The 25,314-nt window shown below is 37.9% G+C and overlaps 1 protein-coding gene across 1 annotated transcript in view; it reads right to left on the minus strand.

Moving 5' to 3' along the window:
* LOC129264845 (centromere protein F-like) overlaps nucleotides 1-24,807 on the minus strand; it is a 35,518-nt gene extending 10,711 nt beyond the window's left edge. Inside the window, exons 1-13 of the mRNA XM_064102119.1 lie at nucleotides 24,729-24,807; nucleotides 23,413-23,629; nucleotides 23,048-23,140; nucleotides 22,345-22,539; nucleotides 21,534-21,627; nucleotides 19,386-19,513; nucleotides 16,341-16,512; nucleotides 14,535-14,737; nucleotides 12,625-12,933; nucleotides 8,817-10,351; nucleotides 8,254-8,381; nucleotides 5,210-7,255; nucleotides 540-4,708 (exon numbers count right to left, since the gene is read on the minus strand). Of these exons, the coding sequence (XP_063958189.1) occupies nucleotides 540-4,708; nucleotides 5,210-7,255; nucleotides 8,254-8,381; nucleotides 8,817-10,351; nucleotides 12,625-12,933; nucleotides 14,535-14,737; nucleotides 16,341-16,512; nucleotides 19,386-19,513; nucleotides 21,534-21,627; nucleotides 22,345-22,539; nucleotides 23,048-23,140; nucleotides 23,413-23,574 (9,234 nt within the window). The 5' untranslated portion in view covers nucleotides 23,575-23,629; nucleotides 24,729-24,807. The remainder of the gene's footprint in view (nucleotides 1-539; nucleotides 4,709-5,209; nucleotides 7,256-8,253; nucleotides 8,382-8,816; nucleotides 10,352-12,624; nucleotides 12,934-14,534; nucleotides 14,738-16,340; nucleotides 16,513-19,385; nucleotides 19,514-21,533; nucleotides 21,628-22,344; nucleotides 22,540-23,047; nucleotides 23,141-23,412; nucleotides 23,630-24,728) is intronic.
* Nucleotides 24,808-25,314: the final 507 nt, after the last annotated feature.

A 25,314-nucleotide genomic window follows, 5' to 3' on the forward strand; every position in this document is an offset into this window, starting at 1 on the left:
AGAAAAACAAATAAACAAGGTTTATACCAATGGGAAAAAAAAACCTCAGGGAACTGGCCAACAGAGCAAGTTGAAAACTATCTGCATAAATTTTCAGCTGGTCGATTATAAACTGATACTTGGAATGAACTGACGTAGAAGAAATCACTCCTCTAAATAAATTACACATCTTTCATTGATACTTTGATTTTTTTTTAAATTCCAAGACTTTTCTCGACTTTCCCGAGCTGGGGCCTAAATATTGCATTTAAATGCAAGTCATAAATCAAGCGCACGTCCTAAATAAAATGTGTGCCTTTGAAAGTCAAGTACATTACTCTTATGAATAAAGTGTTTTGTATCAGCACATTGATGGAGCTACAAAGCTGGTCTGAGTTGCATGCAAGGACAGACCAAGTCTGATTTTATTAATTAAAAAAAACAAACATAAAGTCAAATTTCCTCATCTGTATCAGTCATCACAGTATTCATCCTTGTCAATGCAGAATAATGCAAATGACTGAAGGAGCTAAAATGCTTCAAGAAGAAATCATATTCACCTTCTTGCTCTCTCCATCTTCCAAAGCAGCTGCCAGCTTCCATTCAACCTCCCTGATAGCTTGCTCATGCATGCCCTTGGAACTTTCCACATCCTGGATACTCTTCTGGAGTGTTTCAATGATCTTGGTCTTCTCTTCAATCTCCGGTTGTAACTGGGATGACTCGGTCTCCAAGAAGGCATGTGTCTCCAGCAGGTTATTGTATTTCTCCTCCATTGTAGAGAGCTCAGTTTCCAGGTTCTTGATCCTTTTCTCTAGGTCAGAGCCTTTGGTTTGCTGGCTCTGAATCTCTGCGGCTAGAGACATTTCTGCATCCGCAAGCTGGTCCTTCTCAGACTCCAGGCTGTCAATCTGGCTCTGAAGGTTAGTATTCCTTTCATTAAGGATGTTAACCTCTTGGGAATAACTTTCTATCCTGACTGTTGATTCTTTAATCTCCTGACTCATGCTCTTCATCTCCTCTTTCAAACCTTTTATAACCTCTTCCTTCTCTTCTGCACTATGCTCAGCAACTTCCCTATCTTCTTGCTCCTTCTTAATCATATCTTCCTGTTTGGCCAAATTCTTCTCCAAATTCACCTTCTCTTCCTTTTCCTTGGTGATGTTTATCAGCAGAAGCTCATATTCCTCTCTAGCTTCTGACAACTCTGAGGCATACATAGCCAGTTTGTTATCTACACTGTCTTTGTCCTTGCTCATCTCATCTTCAAGAGTTGCAAGATTTTTCTCAACATCGCTCTTGAGTTGTTCTACTTGGTTTAGTTTTTCTTCTGTTTTCTTAAGCTCATTTTGCAGCTCACACTTTTCAGCTTGAAAAACTTCCTCAATGGACTTGCCCTCTTCCAGCTTGGCCTCAGCAGTGTCAATTTCTGACCGAAGACGTTTAATTTCATCCTGGGACAGCATGAGCTCATTCTTAGCCTCAGCAACTTCCTGGTCTTTGGCACTGATTTCATCCTTGAGGTCACCGATTTCATTACAGAGCTGATCAAACTCGGATTTGCTAGCCTCGTCCATCTGAAGTTTCTCTGATTCATTGCTACTGAGCTGCATCTGAAGGGACTCAAGCTCTTTCTTCAAAGCATCATTCCTGGCCTGGAGGGAGTCCATATCTTGCACCATGTCTCCAGTCTCGACTAACAGCTCTTCTGTCTGATCGTGGAGAGCCTCATTTTCTTCCCTAAGTACAGCTATCTCATTGTCCTTCTCAGCAATTTTAGTCAAGGTTTCCATCCCATCTTGTTCCATGTTTTCCATATCTTTAGCTTTCTTCTCAATCTGCCCTTCTAAATCTGAAATATCTTTCTTCAGTACTGTCATCTGGCCATTTTGGCTCTCAACAATTTCTTTAAGCTCAGTAACCTGAGATTCAAGCAGGTTTTTCTCTGTAGAGTATGCCATGATCTTTTCATTCAATTGATAATTTTCTTCAGCATATCTGTTTAGATTCTCTTCTAAGTCAGTTAATTTGTGCTTCCATTCTGATAGTTGTGCCATTGTGGTTTCTATATTTTCATTCTTTTCTATCAAATCTTTTTCATAATGATGAATCTTTTCTTCTAATTTTGAGATGACATCTTTCAACTCTTGATTTGCTGTTTCCATTGAGGCGAGATTATTGGCAAGATTTTTATTTTCCGATATTTGCATATCTTTTTGTTGACGCTCCACAGAGAAATCTCCCTCCAGCTTATTTTCCACAGCTTTCAGCTCATTCTGCAGAGATGAGACCATATCTTTGTTGGCTGTTAATTCCTCTTCCAGCATTCTTTTGCTGCTTTTGACTACTTCCAATTTTTGCTTGAGATCTTCAACATCACTACTCAAAGCTGTGTCATTTTCTTTCAGTTGTTGCACTTGCTTCTGTGCATTCATAACTTCCTCTTCCAAAAAACTGATTTTGTCTTTATATTGCAGTGCATCTTCCTCAAGGGCTGAGTTTTGTATCTGTATGAAAGCTTTATCACTCTCCACCATCTCTTCTCTTGACTTGATAGCTTCTAATTCAGACTGAGCTGAACGCATTTGATACTCTGCTTCTTCCTTTGTTTGCTTGACATCTGTCAACTGTGTCTGCAAATCAGTAAGCCTGGAATTGAGGACTTCATTCTCTGTTTCCATGGTGTTCACCTTTGATTGCAACTCTTCATTTTCAATGGTTAATGATCCTTCATCCCTCGTGTGTGTCATCTTGAGATTTAGTAGCTCTTCCTCAGTAGTCTTCTTAGAAGTCTCAAGATCATGAAGCTTTTCTAAAGAAGATTCCAAATCATGTTCAAGTTTTGTCGATCTGTCTGTCTGAATTTGCAGCTGATGTTCCAGTTCAGCACGGACTTCGCTGAAATCTTTATCTGCTTTCATGGTGGAATCGTGGCTTTCTCTCAATTCAGCTTGCAGGAGATCAATGCGACTTGCGGCGACACGTACCTTTGCATCTGATTCATTGCAAAGCTGCTCAGCTTTCTCAGCAGTCAGTTGATGACATTCTATCAAAGCCTCTGCCTCACTGATGTCAGCTTGAAGTTTGATAATCTTTCCATTGCTGTCTTGCAGCTCACTTTCCAGGCTATCTACCTTCTTTTCCTGAACTGACAGAAGCTTCTGGAGTCTCTCGTGTTCAGCTGCAACTTTTTCAGCCTCAACCTCTACGAGACATGCATTCTCCTCTCGGAGAGTCTCAAGCTGTTTCTGGAGGAATTCTAATTCAGTAGTGTGGGCTTCCTTCAATTTAGACATAGCATCATCCTGTTCTGCAATAGACTCCAAAAAGACAAACTTTTCACTGTCCCTTGATTCCTCAAGTGCCAGTATTCTCTGCTGATGAGTCTCGACAGCTTCTTCCTTCGATGCAACTTGCCTCTCTAGGTCTCTCACGACAGCTTCTTTTTCTGCTTGTTCACTTTTCAATTTTTCTTCCAGTTTTTCCAATTTACCATCCTGGGCTTCCAAACGCACTTGTAAGTCTTCAACAGTGTTGTTGATTCTGTCACAGTTAGCACTCTTCTCAGAAAGGGTATCTCTCAATTCCAGATTTTCCTTCTTCAAATCTGTGATTTCTTGTTGAAGTCTGTTCTCAACAGCATGCGAGTGATCCAATCCTTTCTGAGCAAGTTCTCTGCTCTCTTCAAGTTCTGAAACAAGGTGACGTTTTTCTCCATCTAGCCCTGATACTTTCAGCTCCAGCTCAACATGTGTAGCCTTTGCCTGTAAAAGTTCACTCCTTGTCTCCTCTAATGAGGACTTAATATTTTCAAGCTCATTTGCCTGCCTTTGGAACTCATTTTGCCTTTCATCGAGTTCTGAAGACAACTGATGAATTTGTCCATTCAGTCCTAGAACCTTCATGTCAGATTCTGTCACTGCTATGCTGGTATCATCAAGTTCATTCTTCAGTTTCACTATAGCTTCTTCTGTTGTTTGCTTGTAAAGGGCATGCTTTTCATTCTGAGTTGCCATCTCAGCATTTTTATCTTCAAGCTCATCCTTTAGCTTCATGATCTCTTCATCCCTTAGCTCTCTAACCTCCCTGACATCTGTCAATTCATCTCTCAGCTTACTCAACTCGTGCTCCTTTGATGCTAGTTCAGAATGCATGTTTCTCTGGCTGTTTGAAAGACCTTCTTCAACCTCATCCAATTCTATCTGCATCCTTTCAATCTCTGCTTCCTTGTCACTCAGATGTTGCTCCAAATCACAGATCTTATTGCCCTGTTCATCCAGGTGTCTTTTCTGGGTTTCCATCTTCAGAGTAAGAACTTCAACAGTCCTTTCCAAGTCTGCTTTCCTTTCTACCAGGGAGGCCTTTTCTTGGTTTATTTCCTCAAGAGCTGTTGTTGTTTCTTTGAGAGTATCTTGCAACACTTTCATACTATTTTCTAAGTCACTTGTATTGCCTTTCAGTTCTTGAACTTGCAACATCAGATTCTCTCTTTCTGTATCAGCCTCCTTCTGTACCTCTTCCCTGCTGCTTTTGACAGAAAGCAACTCAGACTGGATCGAATCAAGAGTATCTTGATTTGCAAGGAGAGATTTTTCCTGATCTGAGATAGTTTGCCTGAGGTTCCTAACCATCTCATCAGCATTCCTCTCCTTTTCTGCCAATGCTGTTTTCACTTCATCAACAGTCTGCTGTAGAGTGTGTTGTAGAATTTCAGAAGAGACTGTCACATCTGATGAGAGGAAACAAAGGAGGGAGAAAAATCCTGATGAAATAGAAATAAACTTTCAGATCTTATATCACACAACTAAATCAATGGAAGAAAGCAAACTCAGTCCCCACTGGAAAGAAGAGTTGATCAGGTGAGCGTTGAAAGGATTTGTTGGATGTTTTATCTGACAAAGTCCGTTTTAATCAACAGATACCATAGTAACATTATTTCTCAGCCAAATGAAAATCAAAGAAAGTTGTCAGGTCTGATGAAATTATTGGATGACAAATATTGATGAAATGCTACCAAGGTTGTTAATAAATGGTAAAAAAGAAGTAGTTTTTGTTCCAATACCAAAAACAAAAACCATTTTCATTCACTTATAGCTGTGTATCACGCCTCTATTTACAATACAAGATTGTATCTTTGTAGAAACAATAAAAGATTGAAAACCATATACATCAATAACAATTCTTTTAAAAGATCATCTATTAAAAAAAAGGGGAATAGATCTTCACTTACCTGTGAGTCTTCCATTTTCCTGTTTCAATGAATCCAAAGCCTGAGTGAGTCCAGCTATTTCCTCTTGTCTCGCTCTCAAGAGATCAGCACCCTTTTCATTCTCCGAGTCAGCTACTGAGAGTTTGCCCTCAACATCTGAGAGGTTTTTCTGCAGTGAGGAAATCTGTTCATTGGTTGCATTCTTCAGTGCTTCCAACTCCTTGTAAAGTTCTGCTGCCTCAGATTCTTTCTTCAGGAGGACATCATTTAATTTTTCATGCTCAGTGTGAGCAGACGAGACACTGTTCTCGAGCTCCCTGACCTTCGATTCCATTTCTTTCTCCCTATTATTTATGAGGTTATTCTCCTGCTTCAATGCATCCAATTCCTGGGTAAGTGCGGCTATTTCTTCTTGTCTTGCTCTCAAGAGATCAGCACTCTTTTCATTCTCTGAGTCAGCTATTGAGAGCTTACCCTCAACATTTACGAGGCTATTCTGCAGTGAGGAAATCTGCTCATCAGTGGCATCCTTCAGTGCTTCCAACTCCTTACAAAGTTCTGCTGCATCTGATTCTTTCTTCATGAGGACATCCTGCAATTTTTCATGTTCGGTGCGAACAGATGATACATTGTCCTCAAGCTCCCTGACCTTCAACTCCATTTCTTTCTCCCTATTATCTATCAAATTATTTTCCTGCTTCAATGCGTCCAATGCCTGGGTAAGTCCAGCTATTTCTTCTTGTCTTGCACTCAAGAGATCTGTACTCTTTTCATTCTCCAATTCAGCTATTGAGAATTTACCCTCAACAATTACGAGGCTATTCTGCAGTGAGGAAATCTGTTCATCGGTATCGTTCTTCAGTGCTTCCAACTCCTTACAAAGTTCTGCTGCCTCTGATTCTTTCTTCAAGAGGACATCCTGCAATTTTTCATGTTCAATGTGAGCAGATGAGACATTGTTCTCGAGCTCCCTTACCTTCAATTCCATCTCCTTCTCCCTATTATCGATAAGATTATGTAACTCATCCAGCTCACGACTCTGGTGCTCCAGCGTAGATTCTTTCGTCTTCATGAGCTCCTTGACATCATCGTACTGATGGCAAAGCTCTACATGCTTCATCTCAAGCTCTTTGAAACTCTCCATGTTAGCATTCACAGTTACTCTCATTTGTCCCAGCTCTTGGTCAGATGATTCTACCCTGGTAGCCAGCTGACTCAGTTCTGCTTTTTTCTGTTCAATGACCCTTTCCTGTTGCTCAAACTTCATGGAAAACTCCTCACTGCATCTGGTTGACTCCTCAAGACTCTTCTCCAAGTCACGTGCAGTCGAATCAATCTGCTTCTGCAAGTCAAAGAGTTCCTTCTCCAAACGAAGCACTTCATCACCTCTTGTTCCGAGTAAACCTTGTCTCTCTTCCATGTCCATCTCAAGCAATTTGAGCTTTTCGTTTGCTGACTCCTTTTCTTCTTGAAGTTTGGAAGCCCCTTCAGCAAGGATGACAACATCCTGCTCAAGGCTAGTTATCTTGGCTTCAAGGTTTGCAATCTCTTCATCCTTCTTGGAGGAACTACTTGATGCTTGTTCAACCTTCTCTGAAAGTTGGCAATTTGAAGCTTCAAGTTCCTGAATCTGCTTCTCGAAAGAAGTTGTTTGTTTCTGAAGCAATATTTGAAGCTTATCCAGCTCGGCTTGGGTGGATTCTACCTCGTCTTTACTTGCGTTGAGCTGTTCTGTGGCAACTTCCATCTGTTCCTTCAGAAGACCATTTGTCTTTTCCAACTCAGAAATGGATTTCATGTTCTTCTCATCGCTTGAAGAGAGTTCATCTAGCTTCTTCTCACTTGCTACCAGCTGCTGAAGTAAATCCTCTACTTCCCTGTTCTTGGCCTCTCCAAATTGCTGAGCCTGTTCATTATTCTCCTTGAGATTCCTAACTTCTTCTTGAAGCTTTGTAGCTTCCACAGTTGAATGATCAAACCGTGACGCAAGATCTTGAAGTTCTGCATCTTTTTCTTCTTTTTCATTGTGGAGCTTATCCAACTTTTCTTTAAGACCCTCCAGAGTAGCTGAAAGTGAAATAGAACAACAAAAAGTAAAATGAAAGTACAATATACACCCAAAAGAACACTCTACACATACGTTTCAATATTCATTTCAAACGTGCATGATTACTTGAACTGTTCAGTTAAAAAATCTTGGAACCATAGATTCTGATCAACTCAAGAGAAACTAAACTTTAGTGATTATTTTGACTTCTGGAAAGATGTAATGGCCAAATCCATCCAAACAAGCTAATTTGGTAAATACAGAAAATTAAAATAAGCGGAATACTGAAAACTACATGTAAATCAGATGTAAAATATGTAAGTTACAAATTTTAAGTTTTGCACAATATACAAATATAGATTTTTTTCTTGCTTGAAACAGGTAATATTACGACATTGTTGCATTGTTCTAAGTGAGCGCCCGCTGATTATTTGCTTTCAATACTATGATTCTTCGCTCTTTACCTAGTACTCTACCTCCATCAGGGTAATTGCAAGTAGCAAACAAACAGAACAAATATGTCTGCACCAATATAATTCAAGCATGAAAATTTAGAACTCCTACTCGATAATCTTATTTAAATACTCTGACTAGGCTGATTAATTGGGGGGGGGGGAATTTTAATATCATAAGTGACAGTTTTAAAGGAAATTCAAATTCTGAGTCTGATTGATTTTCAGGCTATCATGACACTGATTTTCTGTTGTATCTCTGTATTTCACAAGTCCAGCTGGCATCAGAAAAAAAAAATAATAAAAACACCTTTTGACTCAGGCCTATTTCTAGCCAACATCATTCAGAATTTATAAAGTGAAGTTTGGTGAATAACCGTTTAATCAACTTCACAAATCAATGACGACGAAATGAGATCCCGAGTAAGCAAAGATCGATAAGGAGTGGGGAGGCAATCAGCAAGAGGCACATATGCATATTGCTTTGAATCTTAGCATCCAAGAAAGTAAACAAAAAAATGACAGGGAAAAAAATGAATAAGTAGAAGGTGCATTTGAAATCTTACTTTGAAACTGTTTTTCATTGTCTTCCAGTGTATCACCTACACACTCCAGGTCTTCTTGAAGACAGCAGAGTTGTGCTTCCTTCTGCGCTAACTGCTGGGTCACCTCTTTCAGATCGTTTGTCGCAGTCCTGAAATAATGGAATTAAAACGATTAAAACACAGCCACATGGCATGCTTTGCAAGTAGTCTGCATTGCTTCATGGATTGTGAGAGAAAATTACGACTCAGCTGAATTCATCCCTCTTACATACATGTATCAGATTTTTAAACTTAGAATGTTAAAATCTAGTTTAAATGAATCATTCATTATTTTATTTTGTCTTTTTTCATTTTATTTCATTCACTTTATTTTCTAATTTATCTATTCTATTATTACTTTTTTATTCATTTCATTTATTCATTTTTTTGGGGGGGGGGGAGTCCAACAAACAAAAGCATTATTATTTGATTATGATAGTGAAAATTTTCACAATACCATTCAGAAATCTATCATCACCTTTTCATTGGACATTATTGAAATGATGAAATCCAAGTGTATAAACATCATATTTTTGAAAACTCACTGATTGGCAGATTCTGCATTTCGCATGCTTTCCTCTGTCATGGTAACTCTGTCTCGCAGCTTCTCCACTTCGGTTTCTGAAGCTTGCAGCTTGTCAAATAAATCTGTAACCTCTGCAGCCTTGGTGTCAGCCAGCTCACAAGCTTTCTTGTAACTGTCCTGGAGTGTTTGGTTCTGTTGTCGGAGTGTCTGCAATGATGCTTCCAGGTTGGCAGTCTTGTCTTTGACCTCAGCTTGTAGGGCTTTGACTTCCTCAGCTTTGGCCTCGAGTGCAAAGGATAGAGATCCTTTCTCATTGGTCAGTGAGTCAACCTCTTGCTTCAGCTCCTCCTGACTATTTTGCATCTCCTGCAATCTGGTCTCTCTACCCTTCAACTCCTCTTCAGCCTTAGAAAGCTGCTTCTGAAGAGAGGATACCTCACTCTCCTTGGAACAGAGAGCCTCTGACTTGGCTGCTATCATGTCATCCTTTAGCTTATCAGATTTTTCCAAGGCAGCCTTGGATTCCTTTAACTCTTCCTCCAAGTTGGCAACTGTCTTCTTCAACTCAGCAGCCATTGTATCAAGTTCTGATTGCTTAGCTGACCAATCATCATCTTTCTTTCTGATAATACTCTTGCTGGTTGTGAGGTTGTCTTCGATTTCTGAGATATTCTTTTGTAGTTCACACATGGTTGCATTCTTGCAATCAATGTCCATTTCAAGGTGAGTAATCTGGCCCTTCAGGGACGAGACTTCTGTATTCATTGCATTGACTTTACCTTCATTGGTCTTCTCAGTATTCTGTAGTTCAACTTGTAGTTCCTGAATCTTTGCACTCCTCTCTTTTACAGTTTTATCTTTCTGGTCCATTTGAAGTTGAATATTTTCAGAGTTTGCTTGATTCTCTCTAAGTTTGGATTCCAATTCAGTAACTTTATCCTTGGACTTCTGCAAATTACACTCACAATCTGCAATCCTGTTGTCTTTTGCATCAAGCTCTTTCTCCAGTTTCTTTTTCTCTTCAAGAAGCATGTTCTGATGTGACATGGCATCTTTCATACTCTTCTCGATAGATGTCATCTCTGATTTGATCTTCTTCACTTCATCCTCCTTTTGCTTCGTCTCCTCTCCCATTTTGTTCTTCTCCGTCTCCAACTGCTGGTATTCTCTTTCAAGCTTCTCTGCCTTCTGCTCATGCTTCTTGGCGAGGTCATTGGCCGAGTCATATTTGGATTTGACATCTGCAAGCTGAATCTTCAAGTTCTCAACCAGGTTGTTGATCTCCTTCACACGGTTGTCACATTTAGACTCCAGGCTTTCCATGTCAAGGTCTTTCTCCATCATCTTCCCTCTCAAGTCACTGTTGACATTCTCACTCTGCTGAAGCTCTCGCTTTGCTTTCTCTAATTCTCCTTCCACTCGCATTACTTTGCATTCGCTCTGTTCCATCTTGAAAACCAAGCCTTCTTTTTCTTTCTTGAGGTTCTCAATGCTCTTGTTCAACTTCTCGACAACCTGATCATGATTCCTCAAACTTTGGTCTGCACCTTGCACCTGGAATTCATAAAAACAAAAACAAAAATGAACTTGATTTGTTTTTTGATATAGATGCTTGCACAAAATATTGTTTGCAATAAACGTGGTGAATACCTGAATACTCAAAATTGCATCTGCTGAATATTTTCCTATATTATGTATTACTCAAGTTTTGTAGCATTAAAACGAAATATAAAATTCTATTCATGATATACAAAATTCCAGAAAATGCAACCCCCCCCCCCCAAAAAAAAAAAGGAGTCAATTCTGAAAATTCCTGCCGTGATAAACAATTTATTTATGGGAAATTGAAATATACAGCATTCAGCAACCAAAAAATTACTTTTTTTCTTTCCAGGGCTCTTTTTGGAGAAACTTAAAATTTTTCCAGGGCTACTTTTTCATTTTCCAGGGCTCTTTTTCCACTTTCCAGGGCTACAATTTCTGGAGCTATTTCGCGGCTTTTTTGCGTTTGTGTGTGTGTGGGGGTGTGTGTGTGTGTGTGTGTGTGCCACATTGAAGGGATGCTGGTCAGCAGTGCAGGGCTGCTCTGCTGCAGGCTCTGCTTTAACAAGATGTACTGTACATGCGGTGCGTTCAACGCTAGCGGGCGTGTATATTTTGCTTATTACATGACGTCATCCAGCCACTGCCGAGAGCCAATTTATGAATGAAAATATAGTAAGCATGCGCAGTGCAAGCCTTCCATAGCCCCACACAGTATTCCACCAAAACAAGTGTGCAATACTCTATCACCTCGTACCAAAATCGACCTAGAATTTCACTTTCCTATAATTTATATGAATTATGAAAGGTATTCTCGGAGGATCTATTTTCTCACCGATACCGAACAGGTAAGCGAATTTCGATTACTTCTTGATTTTCGGTCAAAATCTTACTAATTAGCGTTGATATAGCATCGTGTTCGTTGGAGTTTGTAGAGTCTATCGCAACGTGTACAAAGTCAATTGATTTCCGGGTTTCGGAGCGTCGCGTGAATATGCATGAAATTGCCGAGTCTCGATAATTTTCGATCGATACTGGAGCGATCCGATCACGAACCAAGACCATTTCCCGCGTAGACAATGTGACCGGATATCGTTATCGCTATCGATACTTTCGCACGCAGTCCAAAGAAATTATTTTTGCGACCACGTAGTCATGACGTGATCTGCGCGATTGGCCAATCAGCGGTCTCCGATTCGCTGAGCCGAGACGGTCTATTCGTTGTACACAGTCTACGGACAATTTGCCACTGTGAAATATACAGTGTTGACGGGGGCGATTATGAGTTTTGCAGTCGCCCTCGTGTGAATGTTTTTAGCCCTTTTCCAGGGCTCTTTTTGGACTTTCCGGGGCGAATTCGCCCGCCGCCCCCGTGTAATTTTTTGGTTGGCATTCAGGGAAGACATTGGCCAGTAGCACAGCTCTTGCACTTTCACTTATGGTCCCCCAAAAGATGACTAACACAATATCTTCTCTCAATAGAGTAGATTTAAAGGCAGTCCTTCACTTTAATAATTTCATGGAGCTCAATAAATCGCTCTCCTTATTTTGTTTTTCGAGAAGCTCAATTAAGCTCCTCAGAATCGCTCTCCTCTGGAAAAGATCAATTTAATACAATATGCTAAATTGTAGATATTTCTTTAAATTGTAAATGCAATAAGTACTGTGTAGCTATTAATTAATCTGTGGTGAAACTAGGCCTGGGTCATTCCTTTTTTTAAATATCGCGCTCCTTATTAAAAAAAAAAAATTACCAAAAGTTGCTCAAATTTCACATATTACATCTTTAAATCCATGAAATGGCCATCTATTTTCCATAATTCCTTAAAATTATTTTGATTTAGTTGAAACCTATCAAGAAAATGAAGAATAATCAGCTCTTTCTCGACTCTGATTGATGATGTTATAATCGGTTAATATTGTAGTGCCACATGTAGACTTCCATGGTGTTGCAACATAAACTGAAAACGATCGTTGAGCGTTATTGATCGTCTTGGTCAACACCATGAAAATCTACATATGGGACTACAATATTTACCGAGTTTTAACATTATAAATCAGAGTCAAGAAAAAATTGAATATTCTTCATTTTTTTGGTAGTTTCCAATGAAATCAAAAAATTTCAAGGAAAATAGATGCCTATTTCATGAATTTAAAGATGTAAAATGTGAAATTTCAGCAACTTTTGGTGAAGGTTTTTTGTTCTAATTTTTTTTTGGAGTGCGGTAGGAGCGCCGGCTCAATTGCGCTCCTCAAAATTAAAGGTCTGTAAAGGGAAGAAATACCTTTTGCTGCAATTCCTTGAGCTGGGCCTCCAGCTTCTGCTTCTCAAAGGTAGCCTTCTCCATCTGGGCAGCCAGTTGGTCCTTTTCCTTCGTCAGGCGGTTGACCTCCTGGGTGGACTTGGTCTTGGCCTCGTTCATCTGTTTGTCCATGCTGGTCAGGGTCTGGATCTGCTGGGAGACCTCCTGTTTGTGCTCCTTCTCCCGCTCCTTGAATCGCTGTTCCTGTGCTTGCCGGGCAGCTTCTGCGTTGTGGCGTTGGCACTCCAGCTCCTTGGTAATCGATTTAGACTTCTGCTCCAGATTGCTCAGCTGAATCAAAATGAAAATATATTATGTTGTCATATTTCATAGTGCTGTATAGGCAAAGTGTTAACAGAATCATTATACGATTCGATATATAGCAGCAGTGCTGACTTTGAAAACAACTATTGAATGACTATTCACAAAAGAAAACACTCATATGATAATAAAATACTGTCCATTGACCCAAAATAACATTTGATCATGATCATGTGACCAAAGACATTTGCAAAACAATCATTCATCAGGCCTCTACAAAATTTTTTTTCATCACTTGCCCTGTCGGGCAAGTGATAAAAAAATTTGCTTGCCCGATAGAAAAAACTGCTTGCCCGATTTTTTTTCAAAATTCTTTTGCTCTTAATTATTCTTTTCTGTCCAGGTTGAACTTGATTTACTAGCGCTGGCCGAGTCAGTCCGAAGCTTGCATGCATTCAGCGCGATCTAGCTCGAGAGTCGGCTGGCTCGCGATCGTTCGTGTACCTAAGTACATGTATTAGAGCATGCGCTAAGAGGGCGAGAGAGGGGTTTCCCCAGCTAGCTCCTTCGTCGATTAGTAGCGCATGGGCAGTGTAGTTTAGAAAGTAAGATGGCAGCCCCCATCGAACGGGACCGTTGGCGCTGATTTGACATGTTTCCACTGTTTTTTGACTGGTATGACATTTTGTATGAGAGATAATTGGCCGATAATTGCAATTTATCAAAAAATTATTAAAATTTACTGTAATATCGTTTTCATTTTCAAAACAACCACTTGCCCAATCGGGAAATTGACTTTGAAAAATGCTTGTCCGCACGTCATTTTCACTTGCCCCGGGCAAGCGGTTTTGTTGCATCCTGATTCATACTTGATTACTCTTATGTCTATGTTTCATGAACTACCTGTGCAGATCCATAAACTTTCTAATTTATGATGCCAATTCAACAAATACCCCGAACACGGCCAAAGTTCATTGACCTTAAATGACCTTTGATCTTGGTCATGTGACCTGAAACGCGCACAGGATATTCAGGGATAAATGGTTACTCTTATGTCCAAGTTTCATGAACTACATGTAGATCTATAAATTTTTTAAGTTATGACAATTCCACAAATACCCCCAACATTATCAAAGTTTGTTGACCCTAAATGACCTTTGACCTTGGTCATGTGACCTGAAACTCGCACAGGATGTTCAGGCATAATTAAATGCTCTTATGTTTAAGTTTCATGAACGAGATCCCTAAAATTTCGAAGTTATGATGACAATTCCACAAATACCCCCAACATGGCCAAAGTTCATTGACCCTAAATGACCTTTGACCTTGGTCATGTGATCTGAAACTGAGGCAGGATGTTCAGTAACACTTGATTACCCTTATGTCCAAATTTCATGAACTAGGTCCATATACTTTTCTAAGTTATGATGACCTTTCAAAAACTTAACCTTGGTTAAGATTTAAATGTTGACGCTGCCGCCGTCAGAAGAGCGGCACCTATAGTCTCGCTCTGCTATGCAGGCGAAACAAAAATTAAAATAAATATTTCTTTATTTATTACAGATTTCAAGGAAGACTATTCACTGATTAATACATTTTGAATGACTGGATTGAATAATTAGATCATATACCTGAAGTTTGCCTTCTTCTATCTTCCCTTTGAGGTTGTTGATCTCATCTTGTTTGGTGTCTAGTATCTTGATCCTGTCCTCTCCGTCTTTCTTCATCTCTGCAATGTCTTTCTTGGCTTCCTGCAGCTGGGCCGTGGTGTCTCTGAGCTGCTTGTCAGTAGCCTGAACCTGCAGCTCTAGCTTGTGGTTCTCTTGGGTGCCGACTGGAGATGGCAACATTCAATGACAATGGAGAAGAAAGGTGATCAATATGATTTCCATGAAGGGAAAGTAAAGCAACTGCACACAATCACAGGGCAATCCCTTCAAACTCGGAATTCTGACCCCATGAGATTACAGACAATCTACCTGTAATCATTTGTCTCTGTTTTCTATTTCTGTCTTGAAAATTTAAAATGCTGTCAAGTGATCACGACTTCTGCTGTTCATGAAGTGAAGTAAGAACAGAACAAAAGAGGGGTCGGACAAATAAGAAGGTTGATTATTTAATGGGAATGACCCACTGTCAATGAACGGGGCATGGTGTGCAAGCCTCATGAATAATTTAACTACACATTCTGGCTCAATCAGTAGAGTACCTGCCTCATGAAGCGGAGAAAATGGATTCTACACATGTCTTAGTCATAGTAAAGACTTGTAAAAATGGGATCTTCTGCCTACTAGCGAGAGGCATTAACCCTTATTAAACTGGGGGGGGGGGGTCAATTTGACCCCCCCCTCAACAAATTTTGTCACTACGCCGGCGCACAAATTTTTTTTTACTGCGCCGCTCACTGACTTTTTACTTTCAAGTCTTGCGCATCTTTTGAGATCAATAAAACAATAAAATACATAAGAAATTAATTATATTTTTGCTATTTTTTTTGTAGATATTTGTTAGAAATGTAATAATTGATACTCCCACCACAAATTAGCATTCTACTAGCTATATAAATTGAGTTAAAGGCAAATACATACAAAAAAAAAAAAATTTATGGCAAATTTCATAGGCTTATTTGCATAATTAATAAAAAATAAAATATATACACTCTTGTAGTTTAAATCCGGCTCTACGCGCTTGAAAATTTTCGCGGCGATTGGGCAATCAGCGACCGAGATCTGAGGGGGGGGGGGGGTCAAATTGACCCCCCGCAATATATACTGGTCCGAAATAGCCCAGTTAAGATAGGGTTAAGCATTTCGATCATAGAAAGGTAATAAGAACTGTTACACAAGTCTGCTTGTAGACCAGTTTTGCAAATGAAGTGGCATCCCTGGTTAAATAAGATATTCTTTTATTACTTCCAATGGCCAACAATTTGTTAAAATATTTACTGAATCATCAATGCTTTGTTTCACGATAAATCACATAAGAAAAATAGATATCATATTTAACACGACCTCAATGCACTGCAACTATCTAAAACGTTGGTCCAAGTTACAGTGTAGATAAAAACAATTCATCGGACAGAGTGAATACTTATATGATCATGTTTGTATTAGCAAACAGTCGTTTACGTATGAGGTTATTTTGGTCCATTATTTCTTCTCAGAATAAAGAAAGCCTTGGTGGAATGGTTTTAATAATTGGTTGAATAAAGCTCCATTTGCAGAGGTCTAGTGTATACACACTTAAACTTAACACAACTAAAAAAATATCAAATGTACACTAATATCTAACCAATTATGAATTTACAACTTTTACTTGATCACATTATTTTATGCTACAGACACTGTTCATGTCTGAGGACGGGTATGTGATAGACACAAGACCCTCTTCAATATTGGGTTTCAAGATTTCCTTTTATATTTGTCCTTAGGACTCACCTTCCTTTTGTTTCTTGAGGTCAGTGACCATGGCCTGGAGTTCTGTAAGCTTCTCTTTGAGCCCATCATCAGACTCTGTCTTCACAGGCAATGTTTGGATAGGAGGCGACTCAATGACAACGGCAGGCTGCTGCACGGCCATCTTGGCTAGGGACGCCTCGCTCTCTCCCATCTTGATACAACAGATTACAAAAATTCATAAAACAAATACATATTGGCATGAGAATTAGAATAGATACGACCAATTATGATGGAAAATACATCACAGATTTTTTCTGCAAAGAAAAAAAACTCAGTAGCAAAACTGTGCATATATGTGCAAAAAAAATTAAATCAACATTTTTTGTAGGTAGAATAATAAGAGCTGAAAACACATACTCAATTTAGTTTAATATCTACAATAATAAGAATAAATCTTACAACAATGACATACATTAAGTAAAAATGAAAATGGTAGATGTTCTGATAAAATAATGCAAAATACTTTGAAAACTTATTTATTTGATGTCTGCAACTGTTAGAATAATTGCTTACATAATTTTGCATCATACAGTAGCCATCCACACTTTTGTTAAAAAATAAACGAGTTGACGAGATGTTGCAAGAAACATAGATCGCAAGTCAACTCTAGATCTCATAATTTTATCACAATTTTTTGCAAATATATTGCAAATTTGGAAAAGATTGCTGGTCTGCTTTTCATAACAAAATTGTTAAAGAGTAGGGGAGATCAGGGTTAGTTGGAACATTTTTGACAAAAATGGTTGTAAAATCTAAATATATTTTATTTGAGAAACAATCAATATATCAGCTTGAAGCATATATCTAAGGGCTTCAAATGTACCCCATAAAGTTTTTAACTCTATGATGGTTACTGAAAAAAATCCACTTTGAACAAACCATCGCAAGCGTTCCAACTTACCCCATATCGGGGTTGGAACACTGTATGGTCAATTAAGAATTATACTAAAACTACTTACAACCGTAATATTACATGGTTTTAGCCTATTTGCTTTATTTTTTTCAAGTTCAAAATATTAAAAGTGGATTTGTTGAACTTTATGTTTTCTATTATACAGCCACTAACGCAAGACGACTGTGTAGTAGAATTCCGCTTATTTGTGCGTTTGACTTTACATGCAATTACTAAGTGTATCAGTAATTTCATGTACTTCTGCATCAAATTTACATGACAAAAAGTAAATGTTTATATTTTTAAAATTAATTATGCAAATAATCATGAAATTTGCCCTAAATTTTGAGGGTTTTTTGTATGTTTTTGCCTTTAACTCTATTATTAAGCTAGTAGAATGCTAATTTTTGGTGAGAGTATCAATTTTTACCTTTATAACAAATAACCACAAAAAATTGCAAAAAATATAATTTCTTATGTATTTTTTGTTTATTAAATTTCATTGTCTTTCTTTGTTTTTTCGAACCATTGTTTTTTATTGTTTTTTCTGATGAACTTTGTCGGGACTCTTTTGCGATCATAAATAGCATAAAATAAATCCATTTGAACCAACAAAAGTAAAAATAATCATACATTTATGATTTTTGGTTGAAAAACACAATTTGCATTGACCTTGTACATGGAATCACGTTTTTGAGTAATTTGAGTCCGACACGCACATACAAAATGTGCGTAATTTTGAAACCGCGCACCCAGGCATTGCAAATTTGGTCTCAAAAGAAGCGCAAGACTTGAAAGTAAAAAGTCAGAGAGCGGAGGGGTAAAAAAAATTCGCACAACAGCGTAGTGACAAAATTTGTCGAGGGGGGGGGGGCTCAAATTGACCCCCCCCCCCCCAGTTTGATTAATATTGTTAATATTGCATTACTTAGGGGCCTACAATAGGCCTTAAATGCACACTCAGACCTAACTGAGAAACAAAACAAGCATGGTATACAATACATGTTCAGAAGAGTGTGAAATACTGTATACATTTTTTTCTCATATCCAATGTTTTTATTCATAATTATGTTTGGGGCAAGTTGGAACATGTTCCAACTAACCCCAGAGGCCCATTTGATATTTATAAGCTTATAGCACAAAAAGGGACTTCACCATGGCATATTAAAGTGATCATTTCACTTTGTTCTGATTTAAAAAATTCTCCTTTTGGTTCCTGAAAATGGACTAAACATTAGGGTTATAGTGTAAAAATACCATCCCAAAAGTTTCAAAGTATTATATTTACAGGATAAATTTTAAAACCTTGGAGATGTAAACCAAAGTTTGAAAATAATTGGGAGTTGGTTTCAATGACTATGTGTATACAGGGAATCTGTGCACCACATTAATTCTAGATGAACACAGCATGACCTACATAAAGTGTGTACAAGGTATACACTGAATGTACAGTGCAGCTAATAGTGTGTGTATAGGAGATACACACAACAGAAGGCAGTCAAAATAGCCAACAGACTTTTTGAATTGGAGAAAACTGGTCATTAGCTGAACCCGTCTACTAGACGGTTCTCAAAATCAGGCTAATAAGTTGCTACTTGTATCTAAATTAGAGTTTTTCATCCTATATTGTGGTCTGTTTCAGGGTTTTTTAGGAAAAATACAGGCACTCATATGCACGTTTCAACTCAGTTTGAGAATTTTTTTAATCAGCTGCTCACAAAGTTAAATGATCCCTTTAATAACCTTATTTTGTAGCTTGGTACAAGTGTCCATTATACCCCCAAACAGACCAACTTGATCTATAAACTTCTCTGAGATAATACAAAATTTCGGAAAGAGACAAAATTCCTCAGGTGAAAAAACAAAAATTCCTTTCTAACTTCACCAGGCTTGTTGCATATGTGTTGTCTGTAATATGGTGGATGGCTGTTGATAATAGCAATAAATTTAGGGCAGTATTGCATAAATTTAATAAATTTATTTAAAGGCGTTAAAGAAAATTACAATGTTTCAACTTACCCCGCGTTCCAACTAACCCCGATCTCCCCTAAATATTGATCTATCAATCACAAATCGCTTCCATATTAGTTTCTTGCAACAGCCAGAGTCACAACATTCATGAAATACATTACCTTTGCCTGAATATCTTGGAGCTGTTTCTCAAGCTGTTTGCGAGTCTTTTGTTCTTGTTCTTTGGCTGCTTGCATTACCTGCAATTGTTGCACTAGATCACTAGAAATATCCTCATCAGAGAAGCTCCCTGTATTCATAATGGACAATAGTGGATTAAACCTACCTGACATAGATCAAGCATGGACTGACAATTTTTTTTCTTTCCAAAGTTTTACAGACAAATTCATATCATACTTTGCACTTTCAATTCTATTTCAGAAAGTGATTGCTCTATGGCTATTCTATCCTGCATCTGTGACATATTTGCTCTGTACACAGATCTATGCTCTTGAGTATTGTCACATCATATCTGAATGAGACTGTATTGAGTTTTTTTTTGCAAAACCAAAAAAAAAAAAACAAGTGGAGCGCCTCTGGCTGTCTCACCTGCATCACGCGATTCAATATAGCAGCAGTGCTGGCTTTGAAAACTACTATAAAATAATTATTCACAAAAAACACCATTCATATAATGATAAAATACTATGTTCATTGACAATAAATGACATTTGACCTTGATCATTCGACCTAAGACTTGTCAGTGATACTTGATTACCCCTATATCTACATTTTATAAACTATATCTATAAACTTTCAAAGTTATGACAGCAATCTAATAATTACCTCCAAAATTGCCAAAGTTCAATGACCTCAAGTTAAATGACCTTTGACTTTTGTCATGTGACCTGAAACTCGCATGAGATGTTCAGTGATACTTGATTAATCTTATGTCCAAGTTTTATGAACTAGATCCATACACTTTCAGAGTTATGATGGTTATTCAACAAATACCCCCAACATGGCCAAATTACATTGACCTTTGACCTTGGTCATGTGACCTGAAACTCGCACAGGATGTTCAGTGATACTTGATTACTCTTATGTCCAAGTTCTATTATGACCAATACACTTACAGAGTTATGATGTTAATTCAACAAATACCCCCACCATGGCCAAAGTTCATTGACCTTGATCATGTGACCTGAAACTCGCATGAGATGTTCAGTGATACTTGATTAATCTTATGTCCAAGTTTTATGAACTAGATCCATACACTTTCAGAGTTATGATGGTTATTCAACAAATACCCCCACCATGGCCAAAGTTCATTGACCTTGACCATGTGACCTGAAACTCGCACAAGATGTTCAGTGATACTTAATTACTGTCCAAGTTTCATGAATCAGATCCATAAACTTTCAAAGTTATGACGGCAATTCAACAGATACCCCCAACATGGCCAAAGTTCATTGACCTTGGTCATGTGATCTGATATTCGCACAGGATGTTTAGTGATACTTGATTACTCTTATGTCCAAGTTTTATGAACAAGACCAATAAAATTTCAAAGTTATGATGGTAATTCAACAAATACCCCCTACTTGGCCAAAGTTCATTGACCTTACATGACCCTTGACTTGGTCATGTGACCTGATATTCGCACAGGATGTTCAGTGATACTTGATTACTCTTATGTCCAAGTTTCATGAATCAGATAAAGTTATGATGGTAATTCAACAGATATCCCCAACTTGGCCAAAGTTCATTGACCCTAAATGACCTTTGACCTTGGTCATGTGACTTGAAACTCCGGCAGGATATTCAGTAATACTTGATTAAGCTTATGTCTAAGTTTCATGAACTAGGTCCATATACTTTTTAAGTTATGATGTCATTTCAAAAACTTAACCTTTGGTTAAGATTTGGTGTTGACGCCGCCGCCGGAAAAGCGGCTCCTCTCGTCTCACTCTGCTATGCAGGTGAGATAAAAACAGAAACATCTGCAAATCTATGTTTGCATGGAAGAATTTTAAGTTCGATCAATACAAAAGAATATTTTGTTTCCATGAGTTTCCATTGTGATGTACGATTTGAGGTCACTGAAGTTATGGCATTGTCTGTAATTTACATATAACATATCAAATTAACCTTTAAAGCAATCCTAAATATTGACATTTGAATAATGGCTAAACTATTTTTGAAATTATATGGGATTAGTAGTATACAGGCATACTTTTGTATAATATCATAAATTCAGTTTCAAAAATCTTAGTGTTTCAATAATAAAAAAAAGAAAAGGGAAATTTTCTAGATGAAAGATGCTATACCTTGTGATTTCTTCCCCTGTCCATTTTCTTGCTTGGCAATTTTTAGTTTCTCAGTCTGGGTCTCTAACTGGCGCTGCTGGTGGTTACAGTTCTCCTAAACAGTGTCAAAGATTACAATACAAACATGATAAACAACAAAAAGAAAATCATTAACAATAGCAGAAAAGATGGGAAAGAAAATGTGGGGACATATTATAAAAACACCAATTAAGTGGCAGTGTGCCACTAAACGATTTAATTAAAACCAGAGGTTTCTTTTTTTTTACTCATTTAGTACATACTAGGAAAAAGAGTGATCGCCAAAATGAACATACATACAGCAAGGAATCTGCATAGAGGTGTATGGCTGCTCAATGAGGCAAATGTAATACTTATCTACAAGTAGCTGTTAAAGCAAGTTGTATTCTATACTTACAGGCTCAAGCAAAAGCAAGAATTCAAATATAACACAGAATAAATCTCTATGCACAGATAGCAATTATCAATAAGTAAACAATTTGTAATATGCATACCATGGATGTGGATTCTGGGCCCCGTCTTACAAAGAGTTACGATTGATCAAATCAACTACAACTATGGAAAGCCAGCAATGTCAACATCTAAAATACAAATTTGTTTAGAATATTTTCTAAATATGATGTATATTCATGCATTCATATTTTTCTTCAAAATTCAGTTTGCTTTCCTTTCTTTACAAAAGACATTGTAAAAATTTCCTGAAGAAAAATTATGACATTGATGGATTTCCATATACTTGTGGTTGATCGGATCAATCGTAGCTCTTTGTAAGACAGGGCCCTGGACTACATACCTGTAGCTTTCTGTAATCTTGTGATAGTTTCTCCATCTTGTTAGTCATCTCGTTGACCTCCATCTGAGCTTTCTCCATCTCATTCTTGAGCTGGGTTGACTTGGACTGCTCGGCCTCAAGCTGTGTCTTGGTGTGAGAGAGTTGACCATTCAGACAGGCAACCATGGATTCCTTATTCTGCAGCTCATGTGCCAACTAGACAGCCATCAAGAATTATAGCAAAAAGTAAGGAAAATTAGCAGTCATTTATTAAATGCTCCTATCACAATTCACACCTTTTTTTTTTAGCCCTTACAGGCTTACGGCATGTTTTTATCATCAGTGTTCACACTACTTTATAACGATGGGCTAGGGACCCCTAAGACATACAGGTGCTTAGGCAATGCTGGTTCAGCTTCTAAGCAGAGTTAGCATAGATATCACTCTTGCTATGAGAGCAGCAAACCAAACAATTAAATAATAATCAAGAACTGTTAGTCTCTGAGATATCTTCATCACAGAGTTATACGAAATCAGCTGTTCTGTCCCCCTTCCTCTCTTTTATGCAAGCAAAGACACAGCAGTCTTTTCAAAGAAGCATATCTCATGTTATTTCTGTTTATTTATTTTCTTTTATAATATCCTTATCCAAAAAATATCATCAGTCATGTCAGAAATTTGTCAAGTCAACCTTTAACAATGCCATTAAAAAAGTCATACTTACCCTTTCTTTCTTCTTCTCCACATCGTCACATGCTTCTGCCAGACTGTGATTTTCCTTCTTCAAGGTTGCATACTGCGCTTTCTCCTCTTCAACCTGTAAAAAATATAAAAACAATCAATTGAAAATGTAGCTTAGAATGGACTCTAGAAGGTATTTAGAGGATTTATAAGTTAGGTTATTTACCCTCAGTACTCTTGCCGGCCTGCCCCCTTTCCAATCTAAAAATGTTTCTTTAATTACTGTATTATTTTTTATATAAAATAACCTTTAACATACAAATTCAAATACATAAAACCAACATTAAAATACACTAACAAGTAATACATGTAGTTAGATTCCCTGTTATAAGCAAAATTTTAACATACCTTCTTCTGCTGCTTCTTCAAAGCAGCATCTAGTGACTCCAACTGAAATTGCTTCTGCTTCTGTTCCTTGCGTAGCTTTTCAAGGTTACTTTCCAGTTTCTGTATTTCCTGTTGGGCCCTGTGTGGAAGCCCATTCTTCCATTCATCCCCAAACCAACTCATCTTGAACACCTTTAATCTCCACCAGTTAGTACATGCAGCTGTACACAATGTGCATCTGTGCAAGGAATATGAAGGAATTGAGATCAGTTTTATGAAGGAACTATCCATATCATGTCAGAAATACTGGGTTCACTACATATCAACCTGCTTGGAAGCAATAGGATATTTGTCAAATACAGGAACAAGGCCACGTTGGAAATGAGTAAGGTAAAGAGAGTACGGTAAAATCATCTATCAAGAACTGGATTGCAGAGGTGAAAGATAATGCTAAAAGTTTCTGGAAAGATGGTAAGAGCAAGTCCAAGTGTAAAGCTACTTTCCAGACCTAGTAAGACAAGCTTTTAATTCCTTCTTCAATAATATATTTCCTGTAGAAGATCTAAGTTCAATACCATGTTTTTACAAAAAGACTCAGACAGGGCAGAGACCGAGTTCCGAAAACAAAACACAAAAGATATATTATCTGAGCTAAACATAAACCAATTTAATACGTGATTATAAATAATTAGTTAATATTTATAATTACAATTACGTATTAAATTTTAGTATTTGTGAAATAATAATTTTTATCTATAAATTGTTCTTCAAAACGGCATCGCTAGTCGGATGTACGTCATAACAAAGCAGTTCAAGGGTCAGGCCTATTGTCTTTGGTTTGTTGACAAACGGATCTACGGGAGATCGGGTCTGGTAAGAAACGTCTCATTTTTACCATTTATAGTGAAATAATTTTTATCCCTTTATACGCATTAGGCGCCTAAAGGTTCATAGATAAATAAAATTCTATCCTACAAACCGATTTCACCCTCTAGTCTAAGTTCTAACAATGGATTTCCTACGGAAATCCATCTTTGTGTACATGTGTCTCTTATGATATATGGCCGGCGGTTCAAGACTCCATGATGAAGAAGTATATGTCAAATATTAAAAAACATCATCATGGAGTCCTCAAGACTATGCTGGAACAGCCTTTCCTAATTTTCACCTGAACTTAAGACAGTGCCTAGCCCTAGGCATACGGTACTCCCAGTCACTGTGACTGGGTGTTGGTGATTTCTAGACCAAAAGCTTCGGTCTCTGTTATGTTGGTTGTTCAGCTTTTAGGAAATTGGCAAAGCCGATCTCCTAATATTTATATAAAAGTTAGGTCCTACCTTAATTCTTGCTCTCCAGAGGATAGAATGTGGTCCAGCCGCTCAGAATCTCAGGTAAATTGCACAAATCCGTGAATAGAAATATATACACTTCACAATTTCAAATACAGTAGATAAAGGGACAGATGTCACAAAATGTCTCGCGAAGTAATGAGCTCATTAAATATGCAGAGAATATAGACTTCGAATGAGTGGAAGTGACGGTAAGGAATAAGATTGGAAAATGCAGAGAAATAATTAAGTATAAGTTGATCCTCCACAAGATTTGATTCAATCCTCACTAGCAGCTGGATGAGATGGTCAGCATGAGTGGACAGGACGAAGGCAGAGAGTAGAGTGATGATGTGGTAGAGAAAACAAGTTGTTTTTACCAACATCAGAAAAGATGAGACAAAGAAATAAGCGTCAAAAAGGGGTGGCAAAACGCAGTTGAAAAGAACAAAGAAGAGAGAGGTAGACTGTGAGAAAAGCAAACATGCAAGCATCTCTGTAGTGATGTTGTATACCTGCAAGTTCATTGCAATAAACAAGGGACAATGAAAGGATGTTTGCTCCAAGTCTAAGAACAAAAGAAAGGTTGTTTCTC

This window comes from Lytechinus pictus, chromosome 7, assembly GCF_037042905.1.
Source record: "Lytechinus pictus isolate F3 Inbred chromosome 7, Lp3.0, whole genome shotgun sequence".
Lineage (NCBI taxonomy): Eukaryota > Metazoa > Echinodermata > Echinoidea > Temnopleuroida > Toxopneustidae > Lytechinus > Lytechinus pictus.